Source organism: Pygocentrus nattereri, chromosome 11 (genome assembly GCF_015220715.1).
Source record: "Pygocentrus nattereri isolate fPygNat1 chromosome 11, fPygNat1.pri, whole genome shotgun sequence".
In the NCBI taxonomy this organism is placed as follows: Eukaryota; Metazoa; Chordata; class Actinopteri; order Characiformes; family Serrasalmidae; genus Pygocentrus; species Pygocentrus nattereri.
Genome location: NC_051221.1, coordinates 24246438 through 24260978, shown reverse-complemented (window position 1 = coordinate 24260978; position 14541 = coordinate 24246438). Strand labels below are relative to the sequence as shown.

Here is a 14541-nt window from a genome sequence, read left to right as displayed (position 1 = left end):
GTCTGCTGCGTTCTAAGACGTGTGCGCCGTATGAAAGTGATCTGGAGGCGGCGACACGTCGATTTCTTCATAGTGATAATAGTGATATGACTTTCCGTTATTCTTGTTCGCATGGCTTCTCCTGTTGATTTTCAAATGTAGGTACACTATACAAAAGTATTGATATGCCTACACATTAGACCTATAGGCACTTTTGATAGATAAGATAAGATAAGATAAGATAAGATAAGATAAGATAAGATAAGATAAGATAAGATAAGATAAGATGAGATGAGATAAGATGAGATAAGATGAGGCTTTATTGTCATTCGCATCACATGTGGTACATGAGGTGGAACGAAACATTGTACTCACGGTCCAGTTAACTCTCAAAGTAACATAAATAATAAATAGAAGGTGCAAATAAACTGGGTGCAAATAACAGCAGCATGAACCACAGCAGCATGAGTACGAGGTAGAAGGTGTACATCTTAATACTGGTAATATATAAAGTGACATGTATAAAGTGACGTGTTAGTGGTGATATAGTGGGGGCACTGGTTCAGTACAGCAGCAGAGATAAATAAGAGGACACGAAGTGCCATTGCAGTGACGTCTAAACGTCCTAATCTAAATCCTTATGTATTAATATGGGGGTACAGTTGTTTAAAATGTCTTGATGTGCTGAAACATTAAGATTTTCTTTCACTGGCGCTAAGGAGCCTAGGCCAATAACCCTATAGTTCTTCTGGCTTTTGCCACACCCAGAATCGTCCAGCAGACTGCCAGACTGTATTCGGCCACTCCACAGAACAGGTTTCTACCACTTCATCTAATGCTTGGTGATGTAAATCTTGCATACAGCTGCTCAGCCATGGAAACACCTCATGAAGCTCCTGGTGCACAGTTTTCTGCTGATGTTAATGCCAGAGGAGATTTGGAACTCTGTAGTCATGGAGTCAGCAGAGTGTTGGCAACTGTAATGTGCCTCAGCACTCGGCAACCCTGCTCTGCAACTTTACATGGTCTTGAGTTGCTGTGGTTCCTAAACGCTTTCACTTTTAAGTAATACAACTCACAGTTTATCATGGAATATCTAATAGGGAAGAAGTTTGTGAACTGACTTGTTGCAATGGTGGCATCCTATTACTCTCTCTCTCTCTCTCTCTCTCTCTCTCTCTCTCTCTCTCTCTCTCTCACACACACACACACACACATACATAACAATGTGGGACTAACTGACTCCCCACTTCTTGCAAGTCCAAATTATGGAACACTGTAAAAACATATTTTTTTCTATTTTACAATTTCACTGAAACACTTCATTTGACATGACTGTCGATCTGAATTCTTGCTTTTTTTGCACATTTTATTTCCAGAACAGTACATGACTGCATTTTTGCATATATTACTATATCAACCAAATACTGCATACTGCAAAATCTATTTTGCTGCTCTGGTTGCTACCTTGATGACTGCTATGCTCATATATGCTAGGCTATCTGCTAAGCTGCTAATATGTCATAGTATGTTATGTCCTCCTTTGCATAACTTCACATACACTCAGTAACATGTACTGCCTGTGTCCTGTTTAGTCTTTTGTATTTATTTATTGTACTGTATTGTCTGCACTATGTATATTGTATTGTCTCACATTTGTGTTCCTGTGTTGCACCACGGCCCTGGAGGAATGTTGTTTTGTTTCACTGTGTAGTTGTATATTGCTAAAATCACAATAAAGCCTGACTTGATTTGGTTGGGCTGCAACCAACCATGTACCACGGTCAAATTCATTGAGCTCTTTAGAATGGCCCACAAACGTTTGTAAAGGCAGATTGCATGGCTAGGTGTTATTTTGTACAACTGTGGAAATTTGACTGAATGAAACACCAGAATTCAGTGAGTAAGATGTCTTAATACTTTTGTCCACATGGTGTAGATAGATTATTTTGTAAGCTGCTATAGTTATAATTCTACAGCAAGTGTTATAATGTGTGATTCTGAGTGTTTCTGAGTGTGATTCTTTCAGTCTATGACCAGGTTAAATATGCCAATGTTTTGCCTTTACCCTTATGATGAAATGATTTAGTGTAAACATCACAACTGTGAATGTTTACTGTTTACTGTGAATTCAGTTCAAGAGAATGCGAATGGGAAGCAAAGCATGTAAGTTATAAATAATTCCAATAGTAACAACAAAATGTTGTTGTGTGGTATGGGTATTTCTACAGGCCATGTACATCATCAAATACATTAATTCATACATCAGTATATATACAAAATACAGGTAAGATAATAAGTTACTGAAATTCAGAGACACTGGTAATTTATTCATAAACGGCAGCAAGACCTGTATGTTGAAGACTTAGTTAAACATGCTTATTATAAACTTGGTAGATCATGTAAACTCTTGTACCACAAGCTCCTTCAGCGACACCAGTGACACTGGTCCATGTGGTGAGTTCTGCACTTTGATCAGTTCTTCTTGTAACTGAGCCACAGGGTGCTCTAACTTATAACCCAGATCCACCATGGCCTCCAGCAAAGGGGCACGATAGCGGGTGAACCCATAGCGCCTCACTGCTGGCAGGGCCATATGGCCAGTCTGAAAAGCATCATGAATATCCCCCAGGTCTCTCTGGCACACCACCAGTGCGCACAGAGTGGGCACGAGCAGAGCCTGGTCATGAGTAGACAGTTTTCTCTGAAGCACCAATGCTTTCTCCAGGACCTCCAGGGCTTGAGAGAAACGACCTCCACGGAGCAGATCGTAGGCGGTCTTCAGCTCAGGGTGTGTGAAGAACGCTATAAAAGCACGTGTGCGCCGTATATAGCGGCGGGCATAGAGCTGGGTGAGGTAGTCACAGAGGGCCACACGCCGCTCAGAAATGTTCTCCTCTGAGAAATTTCCCACCAACTTCTTTTTGGGCAGCATGACCTCCTCCAGCTCCTCGCTGAAGTCCTGCAGCAGCTGCTGGTGGAGGTGGAAGAAATCTGAGTAGCGGCGCTCAATGGCCACACGCTCACGGTCATAACTGCCTGACCTGATCACCACAATCTGGTAGACCTGTAACAGATAGCACAAACTGAATAACTACTAAATACTACTACCACCACCACTAATAATAACAACAACAACAACAACAACAACAACAACAACAATAATAATAATAATAATACACACTTTATTTTGGTTACAACACTTCACAGTTGAGTTACAAAAACCCAAATTGGAGCTGTTTAATAACAGACGTTTTATCCGACACACAATATGCTTAGTTCTTTACATATTCAAATTAACGTATAACCAAGGCAGACTTCAAACAGCGGTCTCTGATATTTATGGACTTAACTCTCAGTTTTACTGCGACATGCTTCTAACAGGACTTTCATTGACATGTTTCTTATTTGTTACTCTAATAACCGTCTAACAGTAGTCATGAGTTATCACTGGTTAATCTAAATGCTTCTGTCCAGTGACAGTCTGATTTCTTTTCTTTATTCTTCATTTATGCATAAAGAATATGGGCATATGTTAGTCTAAACAAATGTTTTTCATCAGGATTCTAAAACACCTATCAAGCTTTCTAATATTTTGCTATTCAAAAGATCAGAAAATTTCTAAGAAAACTATCTTCCAGCACCTGAGCTGTAAGTGATGCTAGGTGTTTGCAGTAAGAAGAAGTTGTCTGGATATGGTATAATGCTTCAACAGGTCAGTCAGATATGCTAGACCATCAAGGGCTTTAAATGTCATGACCAATACCTTGTTGTCAAAATAGAACTTAAGAAGAAGCCAATGTAAACTTAAAAAGACCTTCCTGGAAAGCATACAGGCTGCTACATTCTGAATTAGTTATATTCAGTTTACAGAGACAGCAGGACAATCAGTAACACATTACAGAAATCTAATACAATTGTTATTGAATGAACAAATGATCTCAGCATCTTGTACAGTTAGCATGTGCCTGATTTTGGATAAGTTTCTCAGGCAATAAAACAAATAACAAACAAACATTCACTGTTACATCAAGATAGATCAATCTGCAGCTTTATTTCAAGCAGCAACGTTTCTGTTTAAATAAGCACTCATAAAGTCTCTGAGGGAAAACTGCAGTGAGACATTAAGCAAATGTACAACTAAAAACTCCACAAAAACCCCTCACAAAATTAGTGGAGTAAGCATGTATGATTGTGTGTATTATTAGGTAGTTCAATATACTTGGTACTCTACCATTCAAAAGCTTGAGATCGCTGTTCAAAAGTTTGTATTATTAATAAGATAAAACAAATTTATTAACAAATAAATGCAAAGAACTATTCTAATTCATGTCTTTTCTTGAAATTCAGGTTTCACACCATTAGTGGGAGCTGTAAGAGGAGCTGGAAAATATTCTACAATGACTGAGAAAGTTGTGTAGCATTGGGAATTAAGATATATTATAATTAGTCTACAAAACCCATCATATTTCAAAAGCAGAGATCAAATCCCAAGGCAGACAATCTGACAAAATCAGATAAAAGGATAATTACAGTATATTATGTTACAATATCAGTATATTACTTGTTCAGAGATGTCATAAAATTAAACACTTCTTATTGAATATAACACTTTTTAATAAAAATGTTATAAAATCTATATTGTGTATGCTATTATTGTGCATAAAATAACAAAATTATGGCAAATGAATCCAAACCTTTTAACAGTACTGCATATGTGTATGTCTAAGACAGGACAAGACAGGGACAGTAACATATCAAAACCTCTTAACATTTCATAATGAATGGACCAAACAGAAATGTGCTTGCAATTCTATGACAGTATTCAGTTCGGTTCCATTAAGTATAACTGTATGAGAAGTGCATTTGTGCTGAGAATGAGAAGGAATACATCTGCTTGGTCCATTTACTCACCACGTATTTGGATGAGGCTTGCTCTATGGTACGGGCAGATGGGATCTCAAACAGCAGTTTAATGCATCTGATCTCCTGTTTCACTGCCCTCCAGTGCTGCTGAAGCTCAGCTGTGGTCAGACAGGAGGCGCTGATTCCTGGAGAAGCTCCTACAGCCATGAAGGAAACAGATTTGGATGAATTAAGGAACTTACACTCACAGAAACCATTCTGTATAACAGACAGCACTGACCAGTACCTAATGGTGGCTCCTGTTGGTGCTCAGGTTCATCAGAATGTGTGTTACTGCTTCCTCTTTCACCATCAGTCCTCAGGTGTAGCAGCGGGGAATCTGAATCCATGACAACAACCTCTCTATGTTCACTGTTTTGTTCTTGCAAAGAAGACGTTTCATCCACAATCAACACTAAGTCATTTGTTTTGAACCTGCACCCAGACACAATTGCGCAGTTAAGCAAGATATGACTACAAATCATCTATTTATGTGTGGTGACATATTGCACTTCCTCATCATGTGGCTATAATTTGCCCTGTTAGAGGAAGTGAGCTGAAAGCAGGATGTAGAAGTATGTAGAAAAAGACAGAACAGGTTAAAATGTAAAACCAAACGGTCTATACACTATAGTACTGCTACAACAAAAACAAACTTGATGAAAAAGCTTCATTACCTGTGTGAGGAGATGTTAGCTTGGGGTAGCGGCCTCTCACATACTGCAGTGAAGTGCTATGCAGAGGCCAGTGCAGGATTTGTAAGCTGGAGCTGAATTTACAGAAAATTATGGCATTAAAATGGCTAAATTTAATAAATTACTATTTGTACTCTACAGCTCTACATTATTTTCTACAGCACGGCCCACAGTGTAAAGCTTTGTCTCTTTGGCAAAGGTTGAAAGTTTGCTTAGGAGGAACTGAAACCTAAAAGAGGGAGTGTTTGACTTCTTCTCAGCTTTCAGAAATCCCTCCATGTCATCACTGGTTTGCATTCTCATTATTTATCTGACTGAAACACTTAGAAAGGAAACTAACAGTCACAGATATAGTTGAGGACATATACATTCTACCATGCACAACTGGTCTTTTGCACAACTCTGTTTGACCTTAATGTATGGTCAGTGTTGTCCACTAGATGGAGCTGTGCTGTTTGCTGTAGAGTGTAGTACAGAAGCATTGTTTAGATAGAGATGCATAGACACATTTGAACAGTTCCTCAGCTGTTTGCTGATGACAGCACACGACTATCGACAGGCATCAGTGCTCAGTGCAGACAGCTAAACCGTTAGGAAGAATTTCCTGTTTTTAACTTCTGGAATGTGCTCAAATACTCTATGGTTGCACAGCTTTGTTTTTGTTGCTTCACAACAAAGTGCTGTATATACCGTTACAACTTTTCAAAATGGGCCAATTGTCAGAAATTTAACGAGCATATTCAGACCACCCTAGAACACAACAGGACATTTTCAAATTTTGCAAAAACCTGAAAAATGATAAAAATGTAGATACAAAGTTTTGTTCAGTGTTTATTATTCTTTTTTATTCATGTTTAATATTTATTATCATATTTTAAGGTTAGTAACAACGGTAAGTCTATGGTTTTTAGCTTTCCTCATCAAGAGCGGCATTAAAAGGATGTAGCTCAGTTCCAACAATACTTAGTATTGTTACTCAAATAAACAGTAAAATATGTTTTTTTTTCCTTAGTAACACAACATTTGACTGAAAATAACAGCAGCTGTTTAACAAAACAAGAGAAAAGTTGTGAGGATTATTCAAGGATTTCATGACTGTGATAATGGCCAAAGCTGACCCCACCTAAACTCCTAAACTTGCTATGATGTGCAGTTTTTCCACTCTAAACTTTGCCATCAGGTCGCTGTTGGGCACAGATGAGAATGAGTGTGAATCATAGTGAGATGTGTGTGTAAGTTGGGGGGAGGGCATGCACCACTGTATCAGACAAGAGCATCTCTGTGATTCTCAGCCCCACTCATTCATACGGCCATAAGCACATAACCCGACCCTGCCCAGAGAACAATGGCATCAAGCAACTATTTTTAATTCGCTCCATTGTTTGACGTGGCAGGCTGGTGCTTGGCATTTATTTATTAGTTTTGAAACATACATTTTCTTTTGTTCAGGGCATAATTCCCGTTTTGTTCTCCAGAGGCTGGCTGGAGCTCTCTGTCCGTGCCAGCTGTGAGATGCACTACTGTCTCATTGTGGTGCTTGGTCCTTCAGCTGAATTGCTAATAGGATTTATCATTGAAATGTACAGTACTATTGCCACACATGGAGGAAATAACAGAGCAGACTGTGTTTGTGTCTCAACCAGAACAAAAATTCCCAAACCTTTTTGTATTTTCTCAATATTCAGTGATCAATTACATCTCACATTTGGTCTGATTTGTAGAAAGCATGAGCTTTGAGAACACTGACTTCATCTGTCCTCATACAAATATCAAACTGAAGCATCGATGAAACATCTGAAAAAAAATGAATCAAAGAAATAGATCATCTCTTTGTTCTTTATCAAAACGGTCATGTTCCATTCTAAATAACTTACAAAATATCTAAATCACAGCAAATACTATTAGTTTTAGCTCTAAATTTTATATGTAAACTATGTTTGTTTCAACGACCTTCACTTTCTAGCCTGCTGTGGCCTGTAGGTTTGTAGGTAACAGACACCATTCAGTGTGACAACACTATCATCATCCTCTCGCTGATAGCAAATAAGAGTCTGAAATAAGATGACTTTATAGCAATTCTGCTTGAAACAGAAACCAAATGATGTGTCACCCAGTGATATGAGAGTAATTAACCAATGTAAGGCTTGACTGGTGCTGAACAAATACGGCGTCTTCATGGTCTCCTGGCCACATTGTTAGCTGATACCTAATAAGCTGTTTTAGCACTGTTGCATTACTGACCCCAACCCCCCACGTGTGATTTCCATCTGCAACTTTTGTTTGCCTTTCAAAAAGCCAGAATAATTTAAAGTAGACACTCTCAGTCCTTTATTGATATCTTCATTCAATTTTCTGTCCTTCAGGTAAAACATTTCTTATGCTTCTATCCGCCTTTAGTCTCTTTTGTTATGCAGATGTGTGGTATGGATGTGATGTGATTTGGGGTGCATACACATTATAACAGCAATGCCCAAGTTTGATAGGCAGCTTGTATATAACTCACAGGGGTTAGCCTTGTGCTGCCATGCTTAAAAATAAAGGTTCCTCGATGGTTCTTGCTTTAGATATATGGTTCTAGGTAAAAACTTTTAAGTGCTGTAGAAATTTTACTCTATGTTTTCTTCACACGTTGAAGATGAATTTCACAGATGTTTCAAAATATCTTTGTAATTCAGTCGCTGAACTGTAAACAAAGTCATTCAGCAGGTTTAATGTGAATGGTTAATTGGGAAGAAACTTATTTCCTTCAAGTGGTGGTGATGATACGAACCAGGGGCCAAACTACTGTTATAGCTGTTTTACTGTTTACTATCTAAAATGACCGGTGAATCTGCCAAATATTGATGATGTTAGAAATAGGAAAATAATGGCAAATCAGAAAAAAAGCTTTGTCATGAAAGCTTTAGAGGCTTTAAACACTTTAGATCGTTTTGCTACCCGTGTTAATAAGATTCTCTAGAACAGAACATTTCACATTAAACCTCTCTGAACGGCTCTGTTTACATCTTGACAATTTTATTATGCAGAAATGTTAAAAATCAGTGGAATTCCCCTTTAAATAACCTTCAATTGAAAGTTTTTTAGGAAACCACAAGCTCTTCTTCACAGCGCATCACTCCAAAGACCCTTTTCATTCCATTTGGCATCTAAAAGTTTAAAGAACATAGAGATGGTTCTTAGCGTATAAGGGCCGTGAGCCACACCCACTAAACTATACATCCACTAGCATACACACAAATACGATTTAACCTCTGCGTACTGACACACAGAAATATCAGCGTTACATTCTGCTCCACACACTCTGTCATTGTCACATACTAGCTCACAAACAGCACATGCTACAAATGGTCACACAAAGGCTCATCAGTTATCCTGGGATTATCATAGCAACCAGCTGCCTTACACATAATTTGTGAACAATAGTGTACCAGGGTGTGCAGGGTATGACGATGAGGAGAATTCATAGATCATCTGCAGCATCTCCCAGAGTTCAATGCTTCATCGTGCAGCAGCCTGCTGGAACACGGCTCAGTGTGATATTCTCGTGATGACATCACTGACAATATGAGGTCAACACGCCAGTCAGAGGATGTGAAAACAAGCCAGCTGTGTTTTTGTTAAAGAGTCAAGTGCAGAGGAGAGTCCAAACTGTGTAAAAGAAGAAAAATATAAAGTAATGCTGCAATGTTTATTCAGTTTGCATTTATTTGTTTATTTATGTATTTATTCAAAATGTACAGTGAACCTACTACATCGGAGATTTAAAAGTGATGTTGATAATGGTAAAATAATAGTAAATCTAAAAAAATGTTTTCTTTACAATGCCTCGCATTAAGTCTGCTGTATTTATTTATTTATTACAATCTTAAAATATCCAGAGACAATATGAGGTGAGGGGTGAAAGTTCTATTTTCATAAATTGGCTTAATGACAAGAACAATGTTGCATTTTTTTTTACTGAAAACTTCAGTCCGATTGCACTGTTTTTGAATCTTTTGAAATGAACTAAAACATCTGTCCTTATTTTTACTGTTTTTCTCTTTTTAGAATAATAGTGAAGACTTCAAAAATACAGAGTTATGCGGAGACCAAAAATATGTTAAACAACTCAAATGTATGTTTTAAGATTCATCTTGATGCAGCTTCATACACTATTGCCGTTCTCTCAAGATGCTTTTCCAACATATATGCGATTTTTGTTCTTTATTGTTTATTTCCTTGTCTAATATCATCTTTTTAACAGCCACACATCCTTTCAGACCCATAGTGTTGACTTGCCTTGGATTTTCATCATCTGTAGCATGGTTTTTTCTTAAAACCTTTCGTTCAAAGTGTTTTAATTATTATGAAAAATGCACATTCAGTTAGAACTGTCCAAACATTCTACCGATAGCGTACCTTAAATCTGGTTAAGTACTTAAATCTGGTGTACATACTGAAAATTCTCTATATTGTCTTAAATTATTAGTAAAGTGTTTATTTTTACATAAATGGCTGCAACTGTAAGAACTGCAATTTCCCCCTGGGATCAATAAAGGAATCTGAATCTGAATCTGAAAGACTTAATGATGGGTATATGCTTCTATAGAAACATTGTTTTTCAAAAGCTGTTAGGTTGGTGCTAATGTATGCACTGAGCTGATATAGAGTGAGTGTGTGTCTGGGTCTTTATATGATAAAGGGTTGCCAGTAAGGCTTTATTGAGTTCTGATGCTTTGTTGCATTAATATATGAATCCTGCGGCAGCGTGAATATGTACATCAGCTCAGCTACTGTGAATCATCTGGGCAGCATTACAGCCATCCGCTGTGGGTCAAGCAGTCCACGACACTAAAATTGATTAATATTTGGTCTCAAAAATGACGTTCAGATGATGCATGACTTACTCTACTCATGCAAATAAGTGCTGTAAGGAGATGAATAGCCCTGTGAGACAGATTGTAAAGTTCAAGCAAAGTATATTTGCATGTTTATATTGCCAAGTGCTGATAATAGGTATGTCAGGGACATGTGACACTGTGCGTTTGTCATTGTAAGTCATCATGACGCTGAAGGATGACACACCAATACAAATCAAGAGAGATAAAACCGAATAACCATTTTTAAATGTTCATTATGATAATGCACTTCTGCTGTTCATGTTTAGTCATATTTCATAAAGCATTATGCTACCTCACTGTCACTCATAACTCATTAGGTGTTTGTGCTCTGTTGTGCCTCAGAAGGATGGTGGTACTCTGGAAAAGAAGTGGTGCTTTAATTTTACTTGCTTTAATTGTATTCATGTCTTACAAAACAACATCTGTGGAAATGCTGTAAGAAACTGCAACAGTGCTGAAGATTTCAACAGAACTGCATAATAAATCTATGGTAATTTTCTTTTTCACAGAAATGGATCATGGTCTAACAAGGCCCCTGTGCACAAGAGTCTTCAGCAGTTCCCCACACTCCAACAATAATGCTTAGTAATGACCTTGGACTGTTTTGACCATGATTTGAGGATTTGCCCTCAATAAAAGTCGCTTACCTCCGCACATGCGTCCGCTACCTTGCTCTGCATTACACCATCCCTGATACTCCAAATGATGTTCTTGTAGTTCTGTTTTGTACAAATCTAGAATATTGGTTTAGTATCCTGCTCTTATGAAAATGTGTACATTTGTATAAATTATAGGTTTTTATTTTCCAGACTTACTATAAAAACTGTATACTTGGAAAACAGTGCAAGAGTAGTGTATATTAATGTGTTTGTATTTTGTGCAAGGGACTAGGCACCTGAGATTTTCACTCACCTGCACACCTGTGCACAAGTTGATGTGACAATAAATGTGATTTGATTTGCTTTGACTTAATTTGTAAACTATAGTAATTGTCAGAATTTAATGTATGGTGTTGGCAGAACTGGCAACAATCCCTGTAGTATTAGTATGGATCTTTTTCATTAATATGTGTTGATGCAATGTATTTTATCCATGATGTACACAGCTGAATGAAGTAAACTCAATGCCTCTCTTTTTTTCAGTTTGATTGAAGAGTCCACTGTGCAGTGTATGCTAAGGATTGTCCTGCTGAGCCTCATTCTGCAGGCCTTACTGCTCCAGCACCTTTTCCTGCCACTCTACTGTCCTAACTGCTCTGGGACAAAACATAGTGCTGTGTGGGATAACTAGAACCACTGTCCTTTTCAACAACCTCCCCTTACTCCAACGAAGAGGGGCAGCAGGGTTACCATGGCAGAGAAAAAGGACAGGAAGGTGACTTCCACTGTAAAGGGAAATGGCTCATGGTGTTTGCTGTGATGTGGTCTCTTCTATTGCGTTTGTGTGGGACACCCACATCAGAGCATTTGTGGAAGTGAGTGTGTCTGTCTAAACTCTTTCAAATTAAGTTGCTACAAAGGTATCTTAGAACACCTTTTGGTTCTGTAAAGAGCCACAATGAATGGTTCTTTAAATAAGCATTTCCATAAATGAGATGTCTGAGTCAAAGAACCTTTTAAAGTTTAAAGAATCTCTTCATGATGAAGTGCTCTATAATAATTTTATATTTTTCAAATTTAGCTTTCTGTGGTGTGGGCCCTGAGCGGTCTGCACTGCTTGTGTAACTACACTTAACCTTGACTGCCGAATACAATGTCTCAAACCCCTTCCAAGTACTACAAAACGTCATCTTTTGTACCTGCATTAGATAATCCTAGAGCACATTTGAGGCTACAATACTTAATCCAAAATGAAAAGCAGTCACAGCAGTTTAGTTGAAGTCAGTGTGAAAATGTAGAGGTCTCCACACAAACAAACAGATGTGGTGGTGAAGGAACCCACCAGAAACGCAGACCCTGGCCAAAGGCATATCATAAGGGTTTATTAACATGTATAGAGGCAAAGATCGTGTTGGTGAGGAAGAGGAGAGCAGGTGTGGAGTGTATGATATGAGCGCATGATGACAAAGGTTGAGCATTATTCAGATGGACAGGAGCCCCACCATCCCCTGAAGGAAGAATCATCCACACATGCATTACCATCATTGTCAGGTGGGACCTGAGAGCTATGACCACCTTTGGTCATAGGAAGCTTCACTGTCCCTCCTGGGGATGTTTATGTGAAAGCGAATCCTCATCGATATGGCATTGTCACTTTGACAAAAGGGAACACTTATTCACACATATGATAATGTAGATCTCCCAGACACTGGATGTCATAGCAGGTAAAGCTGTGTATTTTGCATTAGTGGTGCATTTACAACAATCCAAATAGCTGAACACAACCACAGTTGTTGTAATAACAGAGAGACAATTTTATTTCTTGTGTGCAGTTAGTTATCTTGCTGAAAATGCCTGTTAAATTTTATTATAATAAACACTATGGTCATACTTCTGAAATATGTTACTAACGTGAACATTGAGAGATAATAGCTCTGTGACCTGCTCTATACTATAGAAGCAGAGATGTGTTGTTTTCATTCCTATCAGTTCTAACCAAGTGGAATGACCTATTTAATGTCGATAAATACAACGAATCACTCACTGACTAGCTAGCTAAACTACATCGTAGTTACCTGACCTATTAGGGTTAATTTTGACTTAAATACATGGCATCTAACCTTGAAACCTCCACATTTTTCTTTTTTCTTTATTTTTCTTTTAGGGCTACGAGTAAAATCATAATAAAATTTTACATGAAATCTTTCCAACCTCTGTTTATCTCTTAGAATTAAACAGGCAGTTTATGTTAATGTACCTTTAAGAATGATATATGCAAATGGCCCCTGTACAGATGCATCGTGCTTATTCAAAAAGCAGTCCTTAGAACTTCAGTGAGAATAAGCAGAGCCAAACCTCTAGAGTGAACAAGTGAATATATGCAAATGCATGGGCTTCAATGACTTCCCAGAATGAATTAGACACAGGCCATGTTCGTAGCTTAGTTTTCATATATGGACAGTATGGACTGGGGAGTGAACACTTCATACACATCAAAACTTAAGAAAAATAATGTTTACATTTTACATCAAACTCATTTTTTATTTAAGGAATGTGAGGAAAATTGGTTTTCCATGATATGGGCTCCTTAATACATTAATTATTCATTATTTAAGGTGTAAAGAGTAGTCTTAACCCACACGCAAGCAAAAGCACTGTTACACTTGTAAAATAATAAATCAAGTAAAGTAAAAGCACCTCTCTAAAAAACAAAAAGTAAAAAAACTGTGTAAGGGGAAACTAACTGTCAGCTGTTTTGACAAATGTAAGTTTGATGAAGTATGTTAAAGTTTCAAAAAATACCATTCAGTCCCCAGTCCATATTTTAAGAAACTAAGCTGCAAAAACAACTTCTGATTTTATTGTGTTCATGATGTCATGAAAATCAACATATTTGCATATATCAGCCTAGAGCAGTTTAGCCCCGCCCATTCACTCTGAAGTTATAAGGAGTGTTTCAGCCTGGATTGATTTTTGAATGAGGCACAATACAGGGCAGCTAGTCAAAACATAGCTCTTTTATCATATTAGTCTTAAAGGAGCAATAACAAAACAGCTTGTCAAGATTTAAGGGATAAAGACAGTTTGGAAAATGGTGATGCTAAAATTAATGACTGAAGTGAATCTCAAGGGAAAAAATTAAATACTAGAAAAAGGTGCACTTGAGTACATTTAACCAAGTAACTGAAACTAACATCAGTTGATGGTAAAATGTGAATTATTAATAGCAAACAAAATAATGACTTCACTGTCTAAATCAGAGGTTGATATCTATCTGCTCTGTATCTCCATCGTCATCTCTGTGCAGTTGGAGATCATATCTCATGGCCTCTTCTCTCCTACTGAGCACCAGCTGTCATAACCTAATCAGCTCTGCCATTTAACACACATGGATAGGTCTCCCTGCACACAAACACACACACACACACACACACACACACACACACACACACACACACACACACACACACACACACACACACA

The 14541-nt window shown here is 37.9% G+C and overlaps 1 protein-coding gene across 3 annotated transcripts; it reads right to left on the bottom strand.

Moving 5' to 3' along the window:
- Positions 1-1874: 1874 nt before the first annotated feature.
- Positions 1875-5682, bottom strand: snx20 (sorting nexin 20). Of its 3 annotated transcripts, none has more exons than XM_037542604.1 (4): positions 5562-5682; positions 5132-5266; positions 4894-5042; positions 1875-3046 (listed from the first exon to the last, which is right to left on the bottom strand). In XM_037542604.1, exons 2-4 carry the CDS (start codon positions 5232-5234, stop codon positions 2378-2380), a joined length of 921 nt encoding a protein of 306 aa, XP_037398501.1. In that variant the 5' UTR covers positions 5235-5266; positions 5562-5682; the 3' UTR covers positions 1875-2377. The 3 variants fall into 3 exon arrangements, with proteins under 3 accessions (XP_037398501.1, XP_037398500.1, XP_017555486.1); XM_037542603.1 differs by having other exon boundaries at positions 5132-5319; positions 5562-5609; XM_017699997.2 differs by lacking the exon at positions 5562-5682 and having other exon boundaries at positions 5132-5372.
- Positions 5683-14541: the final 8859 nt, after the last annotated feature.

What these genes read in the sequence shown, in the direction of transcription:
- snx20 (XM_017699997.2), bottom strand. Translation starts at nt 5,369, where the DNA reads ATGATTTGTAGTCATATCTTGCTTAACTGCGCAATTGTGTCTGGGTGC. An exon ending in CCAACAGGAGCCACCATTAG is followed by an intron (nt 5,043 to 5,131) that starts GTACTGGTCAGT and finishes TCATGGCTGTAG; the next exon opens with GAGCTTCTCCAGGAATCAGC. An exon ending in AAGCCTCATCCAAATACGTG is followed by an intron (nt 3,047 to 4,893) that starts GTGAGTAAATGG and finishes TATCTGTTACAG; the next exon opens with GTCTACCAGATTGTGGTGAT.